The 27,449-nt window shown below is 43.2% G+C and overlaps 1 protein-coding gene across 5 annotated transcripts in view; it reads left to right on the top strand.

Moving 5' to 3' along the window:
- SNCAIP (synuclein alpha interacting protein) overlaps positions 1 to 23,498 on the top strand; it is a 77,318-nt gene extending 53,820 nt beyond the window's left edge. For 4 of the 5 annotated variants that reach the window (XM_059724911.1, XM_014608760.3, XM_019478096.2 and 1 more), the window contains 4 exons: positions 8,615 to 8,707; positions 10,154 to 11,210; positions 13,591 to 13,661; positions 19,499 to 23,498. In XM_059724911.1, coding sequence (XP_059580894.1) covers positions 8,615 to 8,707; positions 10,154 to 11,210; positions 13,591 to 13,661; positions 19,499 to 19,583 — 1,306 coding nt within the window. In that variant the 3' untranslated portion in view covers positions 19,584 to 23,498. The remainder of the gene's footprint in view (positions 1 to 8,614; positions 8,708 to 10,153; positions 11,211 to 13,590; positions 13,662 to 19,498) is intronic. The other variant, XM_059724912.1, reaches the window with a different exon arrangement.
- Positions 23,499 to 27,449: the final 3,951 nt, after the last annotated feature.

Below are 27,449 nucleotides of genomic sequence, written 5' to 3'. Positions count from 1 at the left end.
AGCCCAGAGCCAGCACAGGGCCCAGGCTGGCAGCGGGGGTGGATTACAAGGTGGTGCTGAACCCTTGCGGGGGAGGAATGACCCTGTGCCCGGCGCCCCATGCTGCAGCCGCTCGCAGCCCACCTGGGGCTGCTTCTGCCTGTGCCTGCTCAGGACAGCCGCATGCGGGCTGCGAGTGGCTGCAGCAGGGAGCACTGGCCATGGGGCAGGCAAGGGGCTGCTTTTCCCTGGGCTCCTTCCCTGCCCCCCACTTTACCTGAGGTTCCAGTGCCAGAGTCATGACATGGTCCCTGCTGGGGCTTCTAGCTGGGGGGCGAGGCTGGGCGGGCTGTGCTCTTGTGGGAGCCCACTGGGCTTCCCCTGGGTCCTACTGCCCCTGGTTCCTGTCATTTTTGACAGAAACCAAAGACAGATAAATATTAATTTTCTAAACTTTTTAGGGGCCCCGCAGGCCAGATAGAATGGCCTTACGGGCCAGATCTGACCCATGGGCCGTATTTTACCCACCCCTGGTGTAGATTATACCTTTCTTGGTGTGTGTATGCTGTTATAGGTAGCTTTTGGGCAGAGCAGAGCTAGGCATGTTTGGTCACACTTCCTGAGCTGACAACTTTTACTTTCACTGATGACTTTAGCTAAGGACCCACTGTTCAGGATCATTGCTTCTGTTGCAGCCTAGTTAGTCTATAAGCCCCCAAGGCCACCCTGGGCTTGTAAGAAATGCAAAAAAAATCAAAGTTCAACAAATAAACTGCCACTTAGAGAGCTAAGTGACTTATTGCTGGCTTCACGTCTCTGGCGTTCTGGGCTTTCTCTGGAGTTCGCTCCCCCATTGCCTCTTATCTTTCAGAGGCTTTGAACAAAGCCTTGCTCACAGCCCATCCCCACACTGCTTGACCTTGCTGACCCCAGGCTCAGAGCAGTTGCATTCTGTGCTATGCTGCAGCTGCCCAGAGGCTAATTCCAGTATCTTTTATTTCCCTACCTCCCTTTACTGGTTCATATGGGCCACTCCTCTTCATTTCCCACACCTGGGTGAGCTTCCTTGCTGGGAGGCTTGCCACATTCCCAGACATGGATCCTCAGCCTCTGAGTCCCTCCAGGTCTAGGGTGAGTGTGGGGTATGTTTCCAGGGTGTGGAGCTGTTTGGGCTCCTCCACACCCATAGTAACAGAACCAGGCCCTGTTACAGTGTTTTGGATAATTACTGCTTTTGTGGAGTTAAGTATTGTAGTCTCTTTTTTTACAGGTTCAGTGGTACAGATTTCTAAAATCCTCTCTTCTAGGTGCATTATGAAGAAGTTGGGATATTGCAGGGCCATCTTAATGTCCAGAGCCGTGCCCATGATTTGGAGGAAATGTTGGGTGAAAGTAGAATTTGTGGGTGAGCATAAAATGGATGAATTGCGCAGTAGGTTGTGATTGTAAATCTGAGTGTAGTCCATGTCCAAGTATTTTAGGCAAGCGGGATGTTAGTATAGTGGGTAGTTACTGGTATATAGTATACTAGAATATATACTAGTATATAAAACTGGTATGTAAACTAGTATATTGCATGTGCTGAAGGATGTTGATATATAGGGGTGGTGACATCCATGATTGAAAAGCACGGCCTTCTCAGGGAAGTTGTTATAGTTCCAGTTATTGTTGAGAAAGTTTGTTGTCTTGTAGAAAGTTGCTCTTTGAGTAAGTAGTAGGTTGAGGTGGTTTCTGTGAATCCTGATAGTTTTTCAGGGATGGAACCTCAGTTGATTAAGATGCGGGTGCCAAGATTTCCTTTTTTCCATATCTTAGGGAGCATGTAAAGTATTCCTGGAGTGGGGAATTAGTTTGTGATTCCCTTGAAGTTAGTGGAGAAAGGTTTTGATGATATCTTTTAAGTTCAAAGTAATTACTGGTATGGGGTCATTCTGGAGTTCCTTACACCATGTTTTCTCATATACCACATGACCCAAGCACCTTGTATTAGGGAAGGCAGAAGGAAGAAAAAAAGATTTTTCCAGAGTTATAGCTGCACAGAACAAGGACAGAGCCTAATCTTCAGCTCTCTCACATTCCCTTTCCTACTTAACCAAATGCTGAAACCCTAGCTGCTGCTGAAAACTGGTCTTCATAGAGTAGATCTGTGATTTTGAAAGGAGCAAAAAAAGTCTGCAAAGCTGTGAAATAGGAGGAGAGAGACCAGAAGTAACAGACAGCAAAACTGTCAGAAGAAAGCTTGTCTTGATTAGTGGAACTTCAGTACTATTAAAAAGGAGAGATGATTGTTAACACCTGTGAAGTGATGAACAATGAGCCATTAAGTCAATTGATTGCCTCAGGTGCCTGGATAGAAATGCTATGCCAGACAGTTGGTTTTGGAGCAGGAGTCAAAGCAGAGTACTTCTATTCTGGGCAGAAAAATCAGGTTAAGACGTGCAGGGCTGATTTTTTGGGAGAAAGGTATGTGAGATATGCAAGAAAATATGGCAGTAGCATAAGAGAGTTGTCTGTTAGCCTTGCTGATTTAGTCCTCACAATTGAAAATAACTGGTTCTTCCTTTGCCTCCTGGTTTGATCACTATTTCATTGTGATCTTAGGAATTTCTTTGCAGGATTTTGTTGGGATTTCACTATAAACACATTCTTTCTAAAACATTTTCACACACACACACACACACAGACATATATATATATATATATATATATATATATATATAATATGAAACACATAAATACATATACATGGGTTGTTTTGATGGAATGTGTGTGTCTGCATAGAAGCTTGTTTTTCACATAATGAAATCAAGGAACTATGGGAACAGAGAGAACTTTAGTTTTGTTAGCATAATGTGTAACTAAAATAATTTTCATGTAGTAACTTTCAAAAATAGTGAAGTTAAAAAAACTGTAAAAAGGTGAATTAGTGAGGCAAACATTTCAATAAATGTTTAAGTATAGGAAGTTTTAATTAAGTCTGGGTTATGGGCTTAAAATTTCAATTAACTTCCCCTATATGTATTTTAATTCATGAAATGGAAGTTGAAGAAAGGATGTAAGGCAAGTGAAATAGATATGCTGTATCAGAAAATAATCTCACAATTAAAATAATTTTCCTGATCCTGCAAAGCAGAGTGTCTTGGGAGTTTATAGCATAAGCCAATGTTGACAGATGGTAGGAGTGATTTTAAAATAGTAAAAGGAAATGTGTAGGCGAAGGGAAGGAAGAGGAAAAATTAAAGAGAAAATCTATATAAAGTGCAGTTATGCTCAGAAAAGTGACTGAACAGTGGCATGTTGGGATCCTGCCTTTATTGCTGCTTCAGTGCTTTCCAGATTCACTTTGGTATTTTACAAGTAAAAACATTTATTTTCTGTCAGCCGTGCAAAGACAAGTGGGGATCTGAAAAGTCATCTGGATTCTCTCTGACTCTGACATTGCCAACTATAAAAATAGTCTGCGTTTGGAACTTAGTTAACAGTGCTGTTAATGGTATGTGAGCTAGGAAAGAGTCCAGTTCACTGTCACAGAGCTAAATTAGTTCTACAGGACAAACAAGATTAAAAAGTACTAAAAACACTGTTTTTTCATTGAAGGAAATAGATAAGACTGGAAACAAAAAGCAGATAAAACAGCACTATTTTTATATGGTATTTTTCTGACAAGAGCTCCACTTAAAATAATGTACAAATACATATGCTTGGAGGTCTGGGGAGTAAATCAAACTGATTGCATTCCAAGCAAATAAGACCTTTACAATACCGATCTTCAGCCTTCTTGTATTTAAAGCTTGTCTGCGCTAGTCTAAATAGTAAGATCCACAAATAGTTTTTTTTAGTTGAGATGGTACCCTAATTTAGCCTGTGTCCAGTGTTTGTCAGCAGAAAGAGAAATCAAAGGTTCCATCCCAGGAAATTTACAGCCAGCTTCTGCAGTCATCTTAAGCATTTATTATGCCACATAACAATAACCAGGAGGAGCCTGTGGAAATGTTCACATAAGCAGCAAAAATATTCCACTAGCATAAAGGTGGCAGAGGCAGCTTCACTGATTCCTGAGCCATCTGCCTGAGCCATCTGCCTGCTCCCTATTCCCCGGCATAAACAGAAAATGAGAAAAGGACATAGCTGAGCAGAGTTCTAAATTGGCATAAGCTGGGACGCCCCTGTGCTATCTTAACCTCAACCAGGGCGGTGTGGCCCTGACTCCAGCAACTACAAATGCTTCCATGCCGTATTCTCCCCAACACTCTTCTCAGGGTTGGCAGATCAAAGCCTTGTATAATATACCTTTTAATCCTTTTACAACAGGTTATTCCATGTTCTTGTGGTGTCTTGGAATCGGTATAGTTCAGGCTATGGCCGGGGACTACATTTGTACTTAGAAATTTGTCCTTTTAGTGCTGCAGAAATCAAGCATACCACTGTTCAAGTGATTTGTTGAGGGAAAAAATGTCAGTTCTACATTAAAATGTGCTTTCCAACAGCAGCTTGTTGGCAGAGTGACAATTTCTAGTGCCGTGTGTATTACATGTACAGCGATCTGTAGCTTCACAGGGCATGGCTGGATCCTCCAGCCTCCCTCAAGGCTTTGCTCCTCATGCCTACCCCCAATGACTTCAGGAAATCTGTCTGTCACACCGAACTATTGCCCCAGGGAGGCAGAGCTAGGCTGACAGGTTGCCACATGGACTTCCTGCGCAGCCCTTCTTTCTTTGTGAACAGGATAAAATTGTTCTTGCTCAAAGAACATGGTTGGAATCCACCTGCTAGACACCTTCTGCCATGCAAAAAGTGCATGCCCTCTCTATTCCCATCACATTAGTATCACCAGTGTTATTTACAAGCCAAAGAAGGGACAGAGCAGGAACTCCTGGGTGGTTAAGCTTACATCTGGGTACTTCAAAGAAACCAGCTCTCAGTTTTTGCAAGTGGTAAATAAATAACACAGTTTGGGTGAAAGGGAGACTTCAGCACCTCTCCTGAAGCGTAGGGAGTGTCAGAGCCCTACAGGAGTTGCAGCCAAGAGATCTGTGTGCGCTAAGTTGACTGACTGACTGCTCTAATGTGCAAAGGCCATTACTGGGGTGAAGGGGAGACTCTACAGCCCCCTTCCCCTCCTCCCCCAAAGTGGAAGGAGCATCAGGACCCTCCCCCCACTGCCAACTTCTTGAGGATTGACGTGGTGGGTGAATCGCAGTGCTGGCACTGATAGTTGTAGATCACCACAGATAGCTAAGAACATCTCCCACACTGCCTCTCCCATTATGAATTTACCTATGCCAAATCGGTTGGTGAATGGGAGATCATATGACCCAGGTCTCAGTCATGTCTATGTGGCCAAATATGGCACTGTACACCATCCCAGACAGGAGCTGAGAAGGCTCTTTGAAGGAGCAGTGGCAGGCCTTGACTCTGTGCCAATAGGAGTACAGCATTTACAGGACCTGCTGGTACATGCTCTGCAGCTGTCTGGATGACTGGGCACTTGAATAGCTGTACACACATTTCACACTATATTTTTGTGGCACTACAATGTTTTTTGGAAATTTTTACTGCTTCAAATGTATGCCTGGACCTACCCTCAAACTTGTACACTTCTTAAGTGCATGACATAGGGTTGTAGTAATTTCAAAAGAAAGGGAGAAAATGAGAATACCAACTGTAGCTTCTTAAATTGTACACTTTAGCCCATGGTCTTTGATTCATATGATGTCTGCAGGGACTGTAAGCCTCCTCATGCAGTGCGCTATCTGGATCTAAGCAAAAGCTGCTTGAATCGAACTTATGTCTGGGGCTGTACACATATTCTTAGGTCTCTTAAGAAGGTACTAGCAAAGACTGGTTGGTCAGACTCCTTCACAATTCTGTTTTAGAGAACTCTTTTTCTAAATGAAATAGAAAAATGTTTCCAGAGGCATATGACTAAATCAGGAGTGGGCAGTCATTTCAGCTGGAGGGCTGCTTAATGAGTTTTGGGGACTTGTCGAAGGCCACATTCATCTTTTGTCTCTCTCGCTCTTTTTCTCTGTTGCTCGCTCACTCTTCTTTGTGCACTCTTGCTCACTCCTCTTTGCTCACGCTATCTCTCTCTTCCCTTCCACAGCATGGCCAAAACTGCAGTTTGCCAGGATCCCCAGTGGTTAGCTGTGGACCCAGGCAGGAGCTGCTGACGTGGATAGTGATGCTCACCAGACATAGCAGTACTTTATGCCTGAGTCCACAGCTGAGCATCTGGCCTCTTGGTGAACTGTAGCTTCAGCTGAGTTCTGAAGGGAAAGGGGGGGAGTGAGAAGGCAGAGAAGAGAAACAAGGAGAGACACTGCTGCCTGCCCCACAAGGGAGCAGCTTTTGCCTGGGTCCACAGCTGATGCTATTGGCAGGGTCCGGGTCAGGGCTCTGGGCAGGAGCTTCTATGATGTCAGGAGGGCAGTGGGTCAACTGTGGATGCAACTGGCAGGTTCTGCTTCTGAGCTTCTGAACCTGCCCGCAGCATCCACAGCTGATGCCACCACCTGCCCACTGCAGTAGAACCCCTGCGCCTATCCTCAGCCGATGCCTGATGCTGCTGGGCAGAAGCAGTACTGCCTGCCTGCCTGCCTAACACCATGGGGCAATTGGAGACATCATATTATCCTGTGATCCTTAAGCTTGTACATAGTGGCCGCATCTACATGAGATTTTTGCTGTGCAATAGACTAATAGGCTCCATAGTAAACTTTTCACATCTATACATGCGGTTCTATTAGGCTGCAGGAAACTAATTAATCCTGCAGCAGGGTAGTACTTGTAAATATAACTACTACCCTGCTGCTGAGCATTTTACTCCACAGCACTATACATGTAGATGCTGATGCAGCTGGCTAGGGCATGAGGGTGCTTCACTGTGGAGGCTGTCTGCCAGCTAGCCCCACATTGGAGTACCCTTGTGCCCCAGCCAGCCCCTCCTACAACATGTTGAGCTGGGCAGATGCAGTCCCAGGCTGGCAGGCTGACCCTTGGGGTCCCCTGCCAGCCAGGGCTGCTCTAACCCAGCTCAACATGCTGAGGTCCCGCACGCACATTCAAACAGCGTGCCCAGGAGCATTAAACTTTGGCTCAGTAAGTGCTGGAGTGTATTGCTTTGCATTAATTGAACGAGTAGGCATGCCCATTAAGAGCTAAGCAATGGTAGTTATGGCACTGCCCTATGCAGGGATGATGCAAAGATGCAGTAGGAGTAGTGTGAAGATAGTGTCTCAGGTAGACAGTCTCTCTCTCTCTCTCTAACTGCTATAGGTGCACAGGAAGAACATGCTATACTATCCTTTGGGTTAATGGAGATTGCTGCCCTTGTTGCACTGGCCCAGCCCTGCTTTGTTGGTAATGGCCCCATCTACTGTATCTTACAATGTATAGGTTGACATAGTGTATAAGTCAACCTCATATTTCTGTACAACAAAAGTAGGATTTTTGTAGATCCATTATATAAGTCAATCCTGCCTTGGTGTGCAAGGTGCTGGAAACCCGTGCGGGCTCGTGGGAGAGGCAGCATGCTGGTGGGCTCCCAGGAAGTTACGGAGGCTTCACAGCAGGAAGGATTGGGCCCCTCACCGCTTCTGCCTTCAGCAGGCTCCTGCATCCCACAGAGCACCTGGGGCTGCCTGGGAAGATGCTAGCATGCCCCATGGGTAGCATGGGGTTTCAGGCGGGGGTTAGGGGTGTCAAGCAAGGCCGGCCCCTTCCCAGGTGATGCCGGACATCCTGCTAGCCACAGGAGCCTGCTTTAAAGCAGAAGCAGTGAGGGGCCTGATTATTCCTGTTGCGGACCCTCCCTGCCTGCCCTGGGACCAGAGGGGCAAGCTGCCAGTGGGTCAAGCATCCCCTGAGCTGCAGGGGGGCCCAGTCCTTCCCTCTGCAGTGGTACCCCCCAGGGCTAGCCAGCCTGACTGCCAGCAGGCCATGTGCTGCCTGAGCTCCCAGGGGGGTCCAAGGCAACACTGCTCACAGGGGATGGTGTATAAGTTGAGGTTGAATTTTAAGAGTGAAATATTTGGCTTCAAAACTTGACTTTGTACACTGTGAAATATGGTACTTCTCTTTACACTTCTGTGATTTGTTTTATAGAAGGAATAGGAGTAAATATTGCCTGTTCTCTCCAGAGCAACTGAGCCAGGGAACTTTTTCTATGAACGAGAACAGACTATTCCCTTACTATGCATTATGCTTAATTTTGCTTTGGCTTATGCTTTACAGTTAGCTCCATAAGGATTAATCTTCGTGAATCAAACAGCTCCAGAAAGTTCATAGATTCCTAGATATTAGGGTTGGAAGGGATCTCACAAGATCAAAGTTGCTGCTTAGGATTCTTCATTTTTAACTTATACCAAACTGGCCAGTATTAAATAATTTATATAAATGAGGCAGCTCTTAGAAGTGCTCTTATATAGTGATCACAGGTTTCCCACTGACAGAGAGGAATGTACAAGACAACAGACCCTCCTTGTGCATGTTAATATATGTATTGTCTATATTTGAAAATGAAATTATAGATGAACCAAGTGTTACGTTGCATAAGTTGTATCCTTTATCTCAGAGTAAAATAGAGCTGTCAGCTTTTAAAAAATGAATTCAACTGTTTAATATTTCCTTACAGGCAAACAGTAGAACGTGTGACATTACAGAATCAACTCCAGCAGCTTTTAGAGGCCCAGAGAACAGAGAGCATATCACTACCAACATCCCCAAGGTAATAGGAGTGGAATTTTGCAATAGTTTAAGCTGGAATCATGGTATAACTGTTATCAGGACAGGTCTTGGTCTATGTAATGATCTAATCATTCACACATTGGAAATAGTGTAAAGCATCATCTGTAAGAAATGAATGCATTTCTTTTTACTACTTATTTGCATTTTGCATCTTTTAAACGGACAGATTAAAATGATATGTAAATATTGGACAGTCTGGGTGCATCTACATGTGCACTTAATGCGAAGCAATAGACTGCAGGGCTTATTGCTCTAAGAGTTTATTTCTTCTAGGTGTGCCATTTTAATGTGCTCCCAGGATCACAGCATGTTGAGCCGAGCTGGAGAATCCCTGACTGGCAGGGGGCCCGGGGGTCAGTCTGCCAGCTCAGGGCCGCTCCCCTCGCCCTACTCAGTGTTCTGTGGGAGGGTCTGGCTGGGACATGAGGGTGCTTCAGTATTATTACTCTGTAATATACATATTCCCAGATGAACATTTATCAAGGTGCAGTGGTTAGCTCATTAATAGTAATTAATGGTTAGTAATTAGTAGTACATAAATTTAGTACCTTATTAGAACTATGAAGTAATTGGGATAACAGTTGTTAGATAAACGTGAATTTCATTTCTCTTTACACTGGTTCAAACTGAACTTAATTTTGTCCCATTACCCTCATCCATAGGTAAAGATAGGGTCTCACAGTTTGTACTAAAAAAAAGCAAAATGTTCTGGCTGATGTCCTGCGGAATGAAAGGGTCTCTGTAACATAAGTCCTTGACAAAAAAAGACTTTAAATTGGTATTTCTTCACTTCCTAGCACTTGGGTGGGGGGTGATTAATTTGTTATCCTAATGATAGTAAAATAAATTAGCATATAATTATTTGCACCCTTTCAGTATTCTAAAACTAAAAGGATTTTGTGTATGAATAGCTCTCGGTTTTTAATATTAAATATTACTTGGTTTGCTTTTAATATTGGGCTAAGTCTAACATTTGTAAGATTCACCTCTGTGTAGAAACCCAGTGCAAGGCTGTATTTTTCTAACGTGGGTCAAAATCGTTAGCAAAAGTGCAGGTTTTTTATCTTTTTCAAAAAACAGATAAGTCCCATAACTTCGAAGTAGCTTTTTTTTCTTCAAATTTTTATCCAACACTCTTGTTTTAAATAGCTATTCAGAATTTTATCTTAAAGAATGTTGGGGTTTTTCCCCCTAAAAGCTAGAAACTTAAGGCATCAAATCCTAGTTTAGAATGGAAATAGTGTTACATCTGTAGTTACGTAGTTGTTCCAGTAGCTCTATAATAATGGCTTCCGCATGAGCAAAGATCAAGATAAGTAGGAATATGCTGAGACAGACTTGCACAGTAGAAATGGTAGTGTTGGATTTGATATCTGCATAAACTTGACCGTGGTATTGAAAATCTCTTTCTCTCTCTTTTTTCAAGTTCACCATCATCTCCTGCTTCTGGCAAACCCCAGTGGAAACCGTCTGACTCAGATGACTTGTCTGTATCGAAAAGTAAATTGAACACCCAAGATGGGATTCAGATTCTTGGCAGCGTGGGAACTGCCAACCGCACTCGGTCCAAGATGAAAGATGAGGATTCAGATAAAATCCTGCGCCAGTTGTTGGGGAAAGAAATCTCTGAGAATGTCTGTATGCAGGAAAAGCTGTCATTGGAATTTCAGGATGCTCATGCTTCCTCCAAGAACATAAAGAAAATTCTGCCAGAGAAAAGGGAGTTGAAGTTAGCCAGACTGAGGCAGCTTATGCAGAGATCCCTGAGTGAGTCTGATACAGACTCAAATAATTCTGAGGACCAGAAGAACATTCCTATGAAAAGAACTGACAAACCAAGGCCGCAACCCATTGTGGAAAGTGTTGAAAGCACAGAGAGTTTGCACCTGATGATTAAGAAACACACTACAGCAGCAGGGCGCCGGTTTCCCTTTGGCATTAGAGCTTCCAAGTCTGTGGATGGCCATAGTCCGTCCCCTACTTCAGAAAGCAGCGATCCAGATAATGAGTCTCAGTATCAGTCTGGTACCGTATCTCAGAGCCAGGTTTCTGGAGATACCTCTCAGTCCAACTCTGACAGTGCTACTGTTCAGAAGGTTGCTACAAGTCCTAAGAGTGCCCTCAAGTCCCCTTCTTCAAAGCGCAGAACCTCCCAAAATTTAAAACTGAGAGTAACCTTTGAGGAGCCTGTGGCACAGGTGGAGCAAACAGAGATTGAACTGAATGAGGAAAAGGATAAAGACCGGGGCAAATCAGTCCAAAGAGCTCCACTCAGCACAGAAGCTGGGGACCAGTTGAAAAGGCCATTTGGAACATTTAGATCCATAATGGAGACTCTGAGTGGCAACCAAAACAACAACAACAACTGTCAAACAGCAAATCTGATCAAAACCTCATCAACATTGCCATTTACCTCATTAGGAAGGAAGGCTGCAGAAAGCAAAGGGAATCCGACCACTCCTATTAAAGGAAAAAATAAGACAGTGAGTGCTTTGAGGGGTGTGGGAGTGGTGGGGAGAAACCAGGGAATCTTCTGTCCCCCCCTGCCCCTTTCTGTATAATGAACAATGTTGCTTCTAGTTAAGATAACGACCTCTTCTTCCCTCCCCTCTACAGTGCTTACACAAGCACACACACATACTCGATCACTCGTGCCCTCATACACAATACTCTGTGCTGGTCTGGTAAAAAACTGCAGAATGCAGATCATATTTCACTTTCATTTTTCAGGGCATTTTAGATGGAGAAGGAATTGAGGAGGGTGAAATGTACCCCATGCATAAAGTTGCATCCTGTAAGTCCTCCACTGTCTTTAGTGATGCACTGGCTCTGTGCCAAGCCTTCTGCACAAGGGTAAATTTTGCCCAAGAGGATTTTTTATCAATATTATGAATGTCAGCTCATAGAATGAGAACATAAATTTAAAATCGTTTGGATTTCTAAGGAGTAAATAAATTCAGGCCAGCCCTGGACTAAAGACATGGCTGCCAGGATTGAGTGAGTGGCAAAAAAATAAATCAGGAAAAAATAAGATCAACGTCTCCCACTGGCTGCATTGCTCTTCCCTGCATCACTCTGGGCTCTAGTACTGTCCCATGCATTGCATAAGGCCTTTCCTAAACCCTTCTCAGCTTCAGGTTTCTTCCTCTTATATATCCTGCTCTCCAAGAAGAGTACCTGCCTGATACCTATCATCTGAGAGTACTCACGGCAGAGTGGTCTGTACTCTGATCATTGCACACATCCTTGAGACACAACTAAATGTATTTTCTATAAGACACAGGGAAAAGATGGCTGCTTCTGCTCAAGTGAACTACTCCCTTGTTTGAAAAAGGGATAAGAACCCCTTCCCCCAAATTAAATGTCTTCCTTGAAGTAGAGAGAACATGAAAGGGATGCACCAAGGCAAAGAATGCGAGTGCAGTGTGTGTGTATGGGAAGGATTGTGTCTAAAGGGGTGGAGAACAGAAAATATGAGGGGTGTCATGGCTAATAATCTAAGTGTGAGGGATAGTGACATGTGTGAGAAGGAAGGATTAATAGGATGACCAGAAAAAGTTGAAGGTAAGAAAAAAAACTAAAATAATATAAAACATAAAGGGGGACTAGGATGAAGGGAGAAAAGAGGGAGGAATTATGTACCGTATAAAAATATCATTCAGAACAAACAAGACAAGGTGGAAGGAAAAAATACGTTCAGATATTTAAAAAAAGGAGAAGAGTGGAAAGAGCATCTTGTGGGTGACATTACATTTGACTTCAGTATCCATAGAGCATATAATGCCAAAATATTAAATGAAAGTATACAAAGAGGACCAAAGAGGGGACCACACAGTAAAGTTTGCTTAGAACTGTTCAGCAGGAGTAAGAGACACAAATCTGAGCCTTAAGCTGCCTTACATTTTGTTTAGTTGAGCTGCCATTTAAACACAGAATTAATTTTAACACCATAAAATCCAACCCTTTCAAAAAGGATGGATTCCAATATTTCACTGAGATAAGAGGATCAAAAATGTTATGACAGAGCATGAGCTCATAAATGATATGCCTTGCTCACTAAGAAAGATTCCATCCAGGAAGAGCACACACCAACTGCTGAAGCTTCCTTAGCCTGACGAAGGGTTTTTGAACCCGAAAGCTTACTTAATAACTATTCTTCAACCATTTGGGTTGGTCTAATAAAAGATATTAAATTCATCTAAGGAACCTTGTCTGCCTAAGTAAGATTAAGACATTTGAAAAGAAATGTTGACCCTATCAGTCATTGCATGCAGCACGACACTTAGGACCACATTCTTTTCCATCCATTAAGCATTTGCACAGATTTGGGTGCTTAAGTGCGTATCCTGATCAAGTCATTTAGAACTGATCTACTTCTGTAATGCATCATCCTCATACCCTTAAGACTGAGTCACAAAAAAGCAGTGAGGAAGAGGAGGACCAAGACACTTTCTGCACTGACTAGGCCCTCAAGCAGGGTGAAATAGACTTCCACTTAGGCCCCCAAGGTCACTTATTTGCCTACCAGTTGGAATAGGATCTGGCCTCTGGTCTTCAAAATGCTTGCTGAATGTGAAGCTGCTTTGTTTACATGTTTTCTTTGTTAAATATGAAATTCACTTGGAAATATTGGCGTTTCACAGCTGTTCAAGAGATGCACAACACAAGCAGTTAACTTTCTTTACCTTGACAAAGTAGTAGGCTACATATGGTTTCAAGTAACTTTTTAAAAAGTTTTCCTTGTTAAAAATGCCCTACTGAAGTCTTTTGATTGCATGTTTCCTTTTAATAGGCCAGTATATATTATGCATGTGATAAGCTCTTTGCATGTTTTCAACTGATTTATGCATTGTACTTCCCTAGGGGCATTATTCCAGTTACACCAATCTTTCTTCTAGCACGTTGATTGAAGAACGCCTGTATAACTATGCTTGGTATGTGTTGATGCAAAATGAAATGTTTGGCTTTGCTGTTGTTTGTTTGTTTGTTTGTTTGTTTGTTTGTTTTTTCCCTAATTGCATGTGCTCATTAAAATCATTCACACTTGAGATTAAATGATGAATGTGGCATGGGGTTTGTGTGGGGAGAGGGAATGCACGGGGGTGATGCTTCATTTCCTAGAAATACAAAAACTTGTGCTCGATTTTTTTGCTAATGTCACAAGCAAACTAGCTGAGAGATTTCAGTGCTGAGCATGCATTAAAAGTAGTCATGCTCATAAATCCACCATGCAGTTTAGCTCAGTTTGGCATAGCCCTTAGTCTCCGTTGAATGAAAATCAAGTACCAGATGAGAATGGAAATTAAATTTCCTCTCATGAGAAGGGCAGATCAACCTTCAGTCATATTTTGAACATAAAGTACAGTGTTCTCCTCACCCTGCCTCAGACTTGAGAAGAAATTAAATTTGTTAAAACAAAGTCTTATGATTTTGACCACGAGTTTAATCTTTCTTATTTGAGTATACTCTGTTAGGATTGTCAGGCAGACAGAGATCAGTCCCTCAGGATCCATAAACATACCTAGGAAAAAGCAGCATTGGATAAGATATATGTTTGTTTTAAAAGAAAATTTTCTATAAACAGCCCCATCATTTTTGATCAACTGCAAGCAACTTTGTGAGTAGTTTTTCAGTTTCATCAGGATTTAAAGTCCTTTATTGAACATGAACATAACCAGCATGATACCTTTAAGGTACTGACTGAACATTTGAAAAGTTTAAAATATCTTTTTTTTGCACATCAGGAGTGTAAGTTATTTTAAAAACATCCCTTTCTAAAATGTATTGAGCTTGTATCTAGATTTTTTTATAACCCGGGTACTTCTGACTTATGAGAAACTTCATTTAAATAGCTCAAACTAGGATCTGCTTCTGATCTCATATCACTGTCAATGAAATCAGAATCCAGGCATTCACAACACTTTGTATATAGTTTTCCCCTCTTTACTTTCAACCTATTCTAATGTAAGAAATGTGTCAAGTACATTGATGTCTCATAGAATCAGTTGACATTCTCCAGCCAAATATCTGAGATTCCTGGACTTTTGAGAGTTCTGAGGCCCTTAATGTTGTCCCTGAGCTAGAACCATCTTATAAGATTGCCAGCTCACAACATCACTGCATTAAAATTGGCCTTCTGTGAGAAGTTCCTGGCAGCACAGGCTTTCTAGTGGAGGAGTAACTGATGCTGCAGTCCTGGCTGCCATCAGTAGAGGCCTCTACTGGGAGACTGAGCTGCAGACTTTGGACTGCAGTGTTTAGCCATCCCAGTAAAGACTTTTCTCTGCTTACTGTGCTGCACAGATGAAATTTTCTCCCTTATTTGTGCTGCTTTGTCCCCAGAGGAGATGGAGAATGAAGAAGCCAGTGTTGGGGCAATTTGTTCCCATGCCCAGCTCTGTATAGAGGGAAGAGAATCAAAGAAGGAATGGCATGGGTGAGGAGGGAAAAATTATCCCAAGGCCGTGTGCATCTCACCCAATCTCCTGCCTACATGGAGCCAAGTCTGACCTTACTGTGCTGCTGTAGAACTGGCTATGGGAACATCCAGGGAGAGGAAAGGAGCTGAGCAGGGGTCCATGCCAACTAGTGTGAATTGAAGGGAAAAGTTCTCAGCAGCCATGGAAGAAGGGAGGCAAGAGGTAGTGCCTACTATCAAGATGAAGCTGCAGAGGTCAGAGTACAGAGGAGGGATGTGTGGCTCATGCTTTGGGAAGCATTCCCCTGCTATCCAAGAGTAAAAATGGTGGACTCCTCTGTTGATGTGAATATGTCTTATTCCTTACAGGTTGAATTTCCTGAAACAAATTCTAAAACAGGGGAGATCTTCCAAAAGTCAGAAATCAAAAAAGTAGGCCAGAAAGTAGTATGTTTTTAAGGGTTTTTCAAGTTTTTACGATAATCTTGTGATACATTTTAGTCTCTCATGATTTTTTAACATTCAAAGTGAGTAAGTATGTGCCTGTTGTTTCTCTACCACATCAAAGCACACGGCCTGTGAGAATCAGTGGGCCAGCAGAAGAATCATCATTATTCATGTTCCCAGTCATTAGGAAGAGTATGACTTTTTCCCCTGGAAGGGTTTGGAAGACTGTAATTCTGATTGAGGCATTACACAGCTGCTCTCGAAGAGAAAAACCTTCCTGAAAAAAGGGAGTAGTAATCTCTGCAGTTATAACCCTATGCAGGTCTTTAGATCCATGGCTTATTTATCTTGACAGAGTACTAGTCTTTGTACCCTTGCTTTGTATGTGGGATTTTATTAGCATGTGGTAAATAATTTGAGATCAGTTTCATTCCCATTCAGCCCTGGCTACAGTGTATCTTCATTTTCTTTTCTTTTTTCACTTATGTTTTATGTTTTGGGGATGTAGTTTTGTTTGCTTGATTTATAGATGTGTTTAAAAAACTCGGTTATGTCAGGGGCTCTGTTGGCTATTTACTTTTCCAAATTGGCCATAATTTGATAACCAAGACATTTATTAAAATTTTCAGTGCCTTTTTAAAATGAGATTTACTGTAGTTCTCTGAATAGCCTAAAATTAAATTCCAATTGTAGAGAATGACTTTTTTTCTTTTTAAAAGGACTGGTTAGTTTTTGATTGTTACAAATCCAAACAAATGTTAGCAATTCTTTGTATCCTAGATGCCAGTGAGGTGTTTTAGTTTTCACAGTTTAAGTCGCTTGAGATCCGTAGTAGATTAAATTGAGAACTGATGCATCTTATCAGTAAAAGGCTCTTTAGGGTTACCATATTTCCAGTATCAAAAAAGAAGGCATCTGTGGGGGGGGGAGGGGAGCAGTATTATGCCTATGCCCTGCCTCTGCCCCTCCCTTCTAAGCTAGTGCCCCCCTAGCCCTGCCAGTGCACCTCACTTCTGACCCACAGCACCCTGTCCCACCCCCGCTGCCCATGCAGCTTCTGCACATGTGCTTGTGTGCACGCACGCACACATACATATATATACACGCTCTGTCTCTTACCTGGGCACGTGACCCCTGACAACTAATCACCTTGCCCGCTGCTCCCAGCCCCAAGCAGCCAAGTTGCTAGTGTCCAGGAAAGCAGAAGCAAAGCAAAAAACCTGGACATTTGCTCACATTTTAAGAACCTGACTGGACACGGGGACAGGGGGCCAAAAAAGAAGACGTGTCCGGGAAAACCCAGGCATATGGTAACCCCACTCTGTATTAGCCTGTGGCTGTTAGCATCTTAACGTACTAGTGCAGTAAGGAAATCCACCATCGTGGGGTCCCTGGTAGTTAATGGTATATGCTTCTAAAATGCCAAGTGCCTATTAAACAGTAACTTTCAGCAATGTAAGTTCTTGGGTCCAGTAGATGACAAGTCTGGGAGTAAGAGTGCAAAACTGGTCTGAAGATCACTTATGCCAAGAGCAGTGCCTTCTGTGCAAAGGGAATGGTATGTACTGCTCTCACGGTACAAACAGTAGCCAATCTCAGCTTGCAACCAAGAGTCAAACTAGAAACCCAAGTGAATTTTTTTATCCCTCAGGCTGGCAGGAACTGGGAACTGTAAAAATAAATAAATAAAAAGCACTAAGGTTCCCTCCAATACCAGCATGGTGAGTTGCAAATTACAATGCACAAGTCTACACTGTATCATGCAGTGCCATGCAGAGATACCTGAGGTAACTCTGTATAAACTGGCTTAGGTAGCTGAAGCAGGTTTGCATATCACTCCAAAAAGCAAATAAGCCCTTCTCAGAGCTGTCTAGCCCCCTGTACTGTTTCCAGAACCCAAACTAACTCATTCAGAGCTGTGCTATGTTTGACATTGTTGATGGGTATGTTTAAGCCCAAAAAGGAGAGGTAGCTAAATAGTTCCTTTGTCCGGGCTTTCATAGTCGTACATTATGAACCAGCCATTGTGGGACCTACAAAAACTGAATCCCTTGTGCAGATCATGGAGCAGTTGCAGAGCTGCAACATGGCAGCTGTTTGAGCCCCATGTCTGCAGGAGATCAATTTCAGTTCTGTGTGGCCCACACATTCGGAAGGGTGATAGGGCCCACCCAGCATAATTCAGTGACGTAAAAGAATAGTGGTGAGTTGGCTCAAAATGTCTATTTAAAACCATTGAAAGGCATTACAAATTAAACACTGTGCAGACAATTGAAGTCAGCAATGCCTGGTAAATGCAAGAGCAGTAGAATAATTTGCAGGAGAAAACTTGTCTCTGGTTTTCCATTTTAAACCCCAAGTTCATCCTTCGTTGTAAGTGTGGGCATGAGGAATAACTGGCCATCAGTACCAAGCAGAGTTTTAGAACAAGAAGACTCGGTCCAGACATTCAAAAAGCGTAGAATTGATCTAACTTACTTGGTTTTCTGTAAGCAGTGTAGTTCAGATCAGTAGCGAAAGAATACACATTTGCCCTTTGGTGGCAGGGCCAGGTTCCACCATTTTTAAACCAGTCTGTGTGCACCAAACTTCTGTTATGGGTATAGACTGGTTTCTGATCACATATATCAGTAAAAGTATAACATCTGTACTTAGCCAGATATTTCTGACTGCATCATTCCCACATGGTCCTGGGCAGGTCTGGAGAGCTGTCATCTCCTGTAAACTACCTGTGGCAATAAAACCAGCCGTGAAGAGTGTGTGGCTAATGCAGCCCTTTGCTCACTGCACATTCAGCCCTCTGTGGCCGTTGAAGCATGGGATAAATTAAATGACCCAGCAAACCTGCACTGAGTTGGAGAAAGATCAGGACTGTGAAAATGTGAGCTTGAAGCCACCTTTTCAGAGGCACACCCTTGACCTGTGCTTTGTGACGTTTTAACCTCATCCCAGGATCTGGCCTATGTGCTGATTGTATCGCAGAAGTCTTCCCACTAAGAAAGAAACAAAAGGAGGATTTTTAAGAGTGTATGCAACTCATTTGGAAAATGGGAGTTGGATTTCTAACTTCTTTCAGCATTTTTGAAAATCCAGTTGAAGACTTGTTCATTGAAGGGTTTCATTGATGAGAATCAGAACAGGTTTGGGTTCACATTTTACAGCAAAGGCAAATAAAAGGCACTGGAGTATTCTGTGATGAATTTTTTTTTTTGTTATGTAATTATTTGCATGGGTTTTTTTATAAGGGGTTTTGTTGGGGGGGGGGGTCCATTTAGTTTTGCTGCTTTAATTGAAAGGGTAACATTTTTGGGAACATAAATAGTATGCACCTTTCAAAACCAGTTACATGGGATATTAAGGCTATTAAGGTGCACATTATACAGAAGGGGTCCTTACTGGTGTTTCAGATAAAAACGTTTATACAGTAAAACTGAAAAATTAACAGTTACAGTCTACAAATAAGATTTTGTCCTTGCCTAAATAAGCTCTCAGTATAATTATTGTTTTGGCATGGTGTAATATTTTCTGAAGCACTTTGTGATTTAACGAGGAGTCCAATTCCCATTATCTTTCACTGGGACTTAGGAATTGTTTAACATTATATGAATTTTCATTAATGATTTTATTAGTGCCCTAATTTGCACAGAGGTTTACAAAGGCCCCATTTGTGCAATTAGGGTTGTGTGTCTGCGCACACAAATCTGTTTGCAAGAGAAACAAAAGGAAGTCAGTTGGACGACAAATATTATTAAGCCGAGAGTCAGTAAAACATGTTTAGAGACTCCAAAAGAACAATTCATTACAATTCAAAACTTGAAATCTGTATATAACAAGATAGATGAACACTAAACAATATATTCTGAGTTAATGGTATGACCCTGAATAATTTTCTTCTTTTCTTCTCAGGCATAACAACATCAACAGGAAAAGGCAGAAATCTTACAACCAAAAAAGAATTGAAGAGCCAGAGTTGCAGGAGTTCTTTCTTTAAATTACATCTCATGGTGTCTCACTATCTCCCTTCAAGCGTGATTTGAAATGCCTGAACTATATCCTTTTAAAACACTAATACGAGACACAACCCTCACCAGCAAAACAACAGACTGTTAGGATGCCTTAATTTGTAGCAGCAAAACCATATACAAGCCCTTTTTTATGATATTGTGTTATGATATTGAACTTGTTTGCAATGTCCAGTGTTTAAAGGCATGAGTGAGTAAAGTAATGGTTTGGAAATTGTAATAACACAGGCAACCTCTAGAACGTTCATCTGGCCCCTGAGCACATTTTTGTACTTCATCTATTGCATGGATAAACTGTAATATGACTATATTTCCCTTTCTTCATGACATACTGTAAAAATTTCAGTCAGGACTCTGCCTGCTCGGCTCCTGGATGAGACCAAGGCAGTAGCATTGTTTTTTGTTTTTTGGGTTTTTTTGGTCAAGTATGTTTTGTCCGTTGTTTCTATTTTTTGTATAAAGGAAATAAAAACAGTGTTCACAGCAATATACCATGTGTACGTGCCCAGGCACTTCTGAGATGTGCTCTTGTCACCTTCCAGCTTCCCACTTTTACAGTGTTCAAACACCTAGACTTAACACAATTTGGAAAAGTCAAATTATGTCCAAAATCGGTATAAAAATTTTAATGGATTTTTCTTGTTTTCAAAAGAAAATACAGAGAGATTAGAAGTGTGGAAATAAATGTGAGAATTAACATGTATCATTCTTTATTATTTGCCAGGTACTAGTAATGGGCTCTATGCTGTACATTAGACATAGACATAGTCTCTAAGCATTAGACATAGTCTCTGGCCTGAAGCCCCTGCACTCTGTTAGGCTCTGTTTCTAATATTTTCAAAATCAAGTATCTTCCTTTAAATTCAACATGAACTAGCTCAGACTTTGAAAGCCAGCACAAGTAACAAGTAACCCTGAGCAATTCATAGAAGCACAGGTCAGGGCTATATTGTTAATGTCATCTCTATTTTTGCTTTTTAAATAGTGTTGAGTTGAAGAAGGCTATTAGCAGCTTTTTACGGGTTAGTGTTTTAGAGTTTCATGGAAAAAGTCAGTCTTTAAGTCTTTGTTGAGTTCACTTGTAGGTTTCTTATACGTTATCCAAACATCACATTAGGCACTCCTTAAAGTATGCAGTCCTAAAGGAGACTGGCGAACAGTGGTTAAATTAATCATTTTTCTCTCCTTTACATCATTTCTTATCAGCTATGCCACCTTGGCTTGGTGGAAAGATTTTAATACCTGACATTGGGTTTCCACAGAGTTTAAAAAAAAAAATACAAGAAGCATTACTTGATAGCAAACTTTCCAGTAACATTATTTCCCCCAAAAAGATTAGCTGCAACGTTGGAATTATACAAGTTAATTTTGTAGTTATTATATGATGGGTGATATAAAGTGAGAGGCCAAGGTATAGTTTGATGGAGTAAAATGCAGTCACTTTGGGTCACTTTTCATCATTATGTTGTGTTTAATGTTGCAACTGTCTTTGACTTGCAGGGAGATGTGTTGTTCAATGCCCTGCACTTGCTTGCAGGCTTTATACAACAATGCCTTCAAGTAACATACCAATGATGAGAAATACCAAATACCAATGTTGAGAGATTAGAAAAATAACAAATGGAAATAGAGAAGCAAGTACTGTTAGAAATGAAATTCTGAATTTCTGTCAACGTCCTCAGTCCTTATCTTTCCTTTGGCAATGCTTTAATTTTCAAATACAAGTAATAAGCTGTGCACTCCAGCTGACCTTAGCTGTGGCTTTTAGAAAAACAGCACAACTTCCAAAATATCTGACAGCTAGGAATAGTGATACCTCAAATGGGGCCTCCAGTCCTCCATGTGTGCATGAGAAATGGAAATCAAAGTGTGAAGAAGTACATGTGCTCCAGTAACTGGAGTGTTGAAAGATGACTTCAGAATAAGAGGTGAGGATCGTGTGTCTAATGTATGAATTTCTTGAGGTAAACTGAAGATTTGTGTTTTTAAGAATATGAGCTGTATGGACAACAGTCTTATGGACATCACAGAGTATACAAACATAACTTGGTTTATGAAGGACAGGCAGACAGTTAATTCAGATAAAATCAAACTTGCAGCATGTTAAAAATGTTCTCCCCTCAACAATGGCTCCTCCATAACTGCACACGTAAAGATGACAGGTCTGACATTCTAGAGGAAGAAAGACTCGCCTAAGAATGTGACGGACCGAGATTTGAAAGACAGCTTGATTCCTTTGGGGCGCTGAATCAGCAAGGAGATTAACATGTGTGCAGCTCTCTTGACTGATTTGATGTATGCGAAGCACTCTGTAGCTGTCTATAATATCTTTGCCACAGCAGGGGACAAGGTAAGCCTTGATGAAAAGATTTGCAACAACCTAAGGTGTAAATATTGTCAAGTACTGGAAGAAAAGAATTGCCTCTTCTGGACATGAGGGTTTATGAGGACACCTGCTGTTGGTTAGCTTCCAATGTCAAATGAGTGTAATTGTGTTCCATATCAAATTACCCAAGCACTGATAGAATGGGATACCAAAAAATACTAAAAATTTATTGTAAAAGATTCCATGGATAGTTCTGGCTAGGAATAATGCCAAAAGTTCCTAGATAACAGGAGAATAAAAGAGTATGAAAGTGCTGGATGTTATAACTGACATCCATATGCACATTTGGTACACATTACCCGGGTTTCTGAATACATCCATTTACTCGGCATCAGCCCAGTTTTCACCTGCAGAAAGTTATGGGTGGCAAACTAATCCAACAGAGAAGTTTGACTGCCATCAACATAAAAAATGAGCTCCTGGCTTTCTACATCACACACGAGCTCTACAATTCTCAAGTCATCTTTGTCTTCCTGCCTGGCAGCCAAGTTGGAAAAGGAGGGAACAGTCACCTTACCTTATTATTATCTTGTATCAACTATAGAACCAAAGGAGAAGGTAAATGATTATTTGGATATCATTTTCTCCTCACTGGCTGCTTCATCCCTTGCAAATCATAAAGGTGGATTTTGTGGGTGCAGAATGCATAAATGACCTTCTTTGCTGCTGAGGCATGAGGTGAAGATTGCTCTCACGAGCCAGGAACTTCAGTGACTGTTATTTGCTTCAATGGAGCTATTCTGGCTCATGACCTATATAAGTCTGGGAGTGATTGCTAATGAACCATTGTGTTCCTGTCCTGATGAGGCTATCACAAAGCATTCATTGAACTTAAAGCATATTTCAATTTCAGACATACTGAAGAATTTCAAAAATAAGTAACATCTATCTAGGCATCTTAAAGGTTTTATATTGCAGTCCATTATCATAGTATCTGTACTTCATTCACTTAATCCAGTAGCAAAAGTAAAGTCTATAGCAGCTATAATGTAGTCTTTGGCTCTTCTCTGTTCTTTTTTTAGATTAAAAAAAAATCCTGTCAGGTTGTTTCAGCTTAAATTGAGTTTTGTTTGTTCATTGCAGAAGTTTTGGGGTTTTGTTTGTTTTGATCCTGGTGTTTGACTACACTGAGTGTCATCGATGTGAGTATGGCTCTTTATTCTATTGGGAGAGTACTGGGTGATGTGTTATCTTATGTTAGTACAGCTGTATTGTCATTACATAGTTCATTCATTTTTAAATTTTGCATTAAAGGAAAAAATGTTCGTGCAGTAGGTTATTAATAAATGAAATGCACTAGGTCCAGCACAATCAGTTTGTGAGGATCTTGAAGAAAGATGACAAGATGGAGAGGCAAGGGAAACAGTAGTTTATGTTTAACATTTGTTCTACTCAAGCTGTCACTCAGAATCTTCCCTGTAATGTTAATCTGACATAAGATCAATGGCAAACAAAGTATGAGTGGCAGCATAACAATAAAAATATTCCATCATCCATACATTTGTAACACTGATAACTGGCGTGGAAATGTTTGTTGAAAGGTGCTTTGCAGCCTGTTTTGTACTTTACTACACTGCTATAGTCTGAAATTACTTTGACAGTAGAGTCTAAAGTAAACTGAAAATGTCAGCACATTATGTGCTAAGTGTGAATTAATGTCTTCATGAATGGATTTAGTGCTGTGCAGTTTTGTCCGAAGAATAAGCCAGCTACTACTAACCTTGCAAATATTTCTTAGCCTTTTACAAACCTATTGGATTGAAATCTGACAAACAGTCACATGCTGCAGCCAGGATTCAAGTTGGATTGTGCTTTGCCTTAATTATTGCCCTTTGTGACCGTTGTAAGCCTGGCCCAGGAGGGCAATTCAGAATGACCTGGTCAGGTGTTTAAGATCCTTGGAGAGTCAACGAAGACCCCCAGGCAGCTTAAATTTGCCATTCACATTTATGTGGCAAGCCTCTCTGTGCAGACAAAGGGGACAGTGTATGCATCTTCACAGAGCAATACACAGAGATCAGACTCTGATTGGGGCAGTCCAGTTCAGGCAGGCAGGAAATGAGTAGAATACCAAGAACGGCACCTTTGAGCCACAAAAAGTTCCCTTCCCCCCAAATGTTGGTGGCACATAAACCTGTCTTTTCCCTGAAGCTTCTTCTGATTAGAGCCCTCATAGAAACCACAAAAATATGTAGGCAGATCCTTCTCCTTCCAGAGAGTTCTGCATTAGTCACCATATATCACCACAACAGACGGCATGCGACAACTACCATGCACATGTGGACAAGCCAAAAGGCAGAAGACTGCAGCAGGCAATCTACTCACCTTGGTTACCCTCAGGCCTCCCGGAACTAGCAGAAAGGTCTGTATTGCTCATCCTCACAGATCAACTTAAAACGTTAAACAGAATGGGCTTAGTGGCAGGGGCGCCATACTCCACAGACTGGTGGACATGAGTATGCAAATGATGCAGCTGTATTCTGGTCTCTTGGGAGCAGGGCACTCTCCCTAGAAGCTATAGGGTCAGAGTCAGATCTGGGCACAAAGTCAGTCACAGGTTCCCAAATCAATGATTCTCAACCAGGGTGCCATGAAAAGCTGCCAGGGTACTACAGCACCATCATCGCTGCCACCACCCTGCCAGGTGAAATTGCCCCACATACCTGTTTTCAGGAGGCCCATCAGAGCTGAACTGAGAAGTGGCTGCAGCAGAAGGGTGCACCTACCTGCATTACATTATGCAGGCAGGCATGACTTCTGCTGCAGCTTTTCCCAGTTTGGCTCCAACATGCCTCTTGAAAACAGAGTCATGCAGGACAATCCCATTTTCCCAGCACAGCTCTGTTTCTGGGAGACACTGTGCAGGGTCAGACTAGCAAGGGCTCTGGCAAGAGCATGTGCTCCTGCCATAGCCACTTCCTGATTTAGTTTTGCAGGAGGTATATGGCGCAATTCCACCTGTCCATGGTGGCAGTGGCACAAATTAAATATAATGACCTAATCAATTACTAATGTATGAATAATATATTTATAATATCCCTATTATATATGTTTTATTTCATTTTTTTTAAAGGAGTGCTGCTAAATTTTGCAAAGGTTTAGAGGGGTGCCTTGAATCTAAAAATGGTTGAGAATCACTGTGCTAGATAATAGAGAGGTACATAGAAGCATGCACATGCCTGAATCCACTGTATGCCAGCCTCTCAGAGTAGTCGAAGCTCTGCCTTGGTGTTAAGCCTGTAATAAGAATACCAGTGAGAGAGACTGGGTGCATCTACATGGGATACAGTAATGCACATTTTAGTGCACAGTAAGTGCATGCATCTACATGTGTGTGCACTTACACAGTAAAAAATCTTAATCCTGCTTCAACTTGCAAATGTACGTGTGTAGATGCAACCTGGGAGAAAGTTTGCTCCTGGGTCTGCCCAGCCCCTAGGGGGCTGTAGGCTGGGCGCCTCTCTTGGGCCAGGTTTGGGCTGCCACTATGGCTATAAAAGCCTGTAGACATTTTGAGCCCTGGGGCACACAGACAGGGAACCTGAGGGCACTACAGGCCCTTGTGGCTTGCCAAGGGGGACACAGCCTAACTGTGCCTGCCTGCCTGCCTGCACCCCACTGCCATGCAGCTGCCAGGACAATGCTATCCAGGCCAGCAGGGTACTGCAGGCTGCTGCAGCCTCTGGCCAGGGCTGCCAGCTCCCAGGGCCACCTGCAAGCAGCCTCTGGCCAGCAGGGCCAGCACCACTTGCCTGTATCACACCCCCAGCAGCCTGTCCTGCACCTACAGCTGCTGAGGGGCATTGCCTGTGCTGTGCAACTGACTATCACATGCCGTGGCCCTCCCCTGGGCACTGCTGGCAGCTGTCCAGACCCGGCAGCTCAGGGACAGCCATGTTGGGGCCCAGAGACCCAGCATGGGACCCACTGTGGCCTCCTCCCTATCTCCAGGTGTATCCATGCCCTCCACTTGGGACCCCAACTGGACCAAGGAGGAGACTGATGACGTCATGGCACTACGGAGCAAGACAGAAGTGCAGTGCCAGTTTGAGCAGAGCAGGCACTCCAACATGCATATTTATGAGGCACTGTCAGGCCAGATGTGGGAGCGAGGGCAAAACTGGTCAGCTCAGCAGTGCCATGTAAAGGTCAAGGACTTGTGGACACAGTGGGTTGGTATGACCAACCGTAATCGTTGGTCCAGCTGTGCCCGCAAATCCATGTCCTTTATGTGGCAACTGGATGCCATTTTTGTGCCCTGGAATCCAGGCTGCAGCTGTGCAGTATACACCAACACAGGCTGCCTGCCTGAGCCCTGCCCCTGGGGTGCCCAGCAGCCTATTCCACCCAGCTCCCTAGCTGCAGTTTCCTGCAGTAGCTCAGGGAGCCCTGGCCAGTGTTTGCCTCACCAGCTCTGCAGCCCCGTGGCCAGCCATGAGGCATGGTTGGCCATGACACCACTGGCTCCCAGCAGTGCCAGCTTCTCTCGGGGGGGCGGGACAACAACTGGGCACGTGCACACCGCACTCCGTAAGCCAAGGACACACCATCAGCAGCAGAGAGGTCCACGCCAAGCCATCAGCTGTGACAGCACATGGTAAGGCCTGCACTGAAGGGAAAGCCCTGCCCCTTTTCCCTGCCCGGACCACCAGCACTCCCCTAGCCCTGAGTTCTCCACCACAGCACTCAGGTGAGAGGCGATGCTAAATTTTATTGAGCAGCCCATGCCCCTACAGCTAGGTAGCCATGGGCCTCATGCCAAGGAGCGCATCGATGCAGGTGATGATGTCCTCCTCAATTGGGAGGGGCGGGCAGGGATACATAGCACAGTCACAAGTAGCTCTCCAGGCAGCAGCAGAGGTTGCGGGGCAGCCCAGGCTTGCCCTTCACACCATCGTAGATCATGGTCCCATACCAGGAATGCAGGTGTGCCTGGGGCACCATGAGGATCAGCAGCACCAATGTGTAGTAGGTTGGGCACCCCTCGGTGTCTGCCCAAACAGCTCACCGTGCATTGTTTGGGGCCCATGCAGCAGGGGCCTCAGTGGCAGTGCTGTGGGGACCTGGCCCTGGGGCTTCTCCCCAGAGAGGCCCCCTGTGAGGAGGACAGAAGCATAGGCAGCTCCTTATCCCTGTTGACTGGGAGCCCTGAGCCCGTGCACCATGGGCTTGGCAGCAGCACAGCAAAGCGGTTGGCCTGCAGAAGGAGTTGGGGGGCAATGGGGTATGGAGCTGCAGCAGCATGTACTGCCAAAAGCCTGGCCTGTCCTGCCCTGGAAACAGGGTGGGGGAAGTAGGCTATCTGCAGCCTACTTCCAGCAACCCCCCAGCCCCAGTGGGGGCATATGGGGATGGGGGGCTCAGCTGGTGCCTGCCTGGGACTGGATCTGCCCAACTGACTCCTCATGGTCCCTGGGCACCCATGCAAGCTTAACCCCTGATCTATGGC

This window comes from Alligator mississippiensis, chromosome 3 (assembly GCF_030867095.1).
Source record: "Alligator mississippiensis isolate rAllMis1 chromosome 3, rAllMis1, whole genome shotgun sequence".
Lineage (NCBI taxonomy): Eukaryota > Metazoa > Chordata > Crocodylia > Alligatoridae > Alligator > Alligator mississippiensis.
The sequence above is the reverse complement of the archived record's forward strand: the minus strand, read 5'-3'. Positions and strand labels throughout refer to the sequence as shown.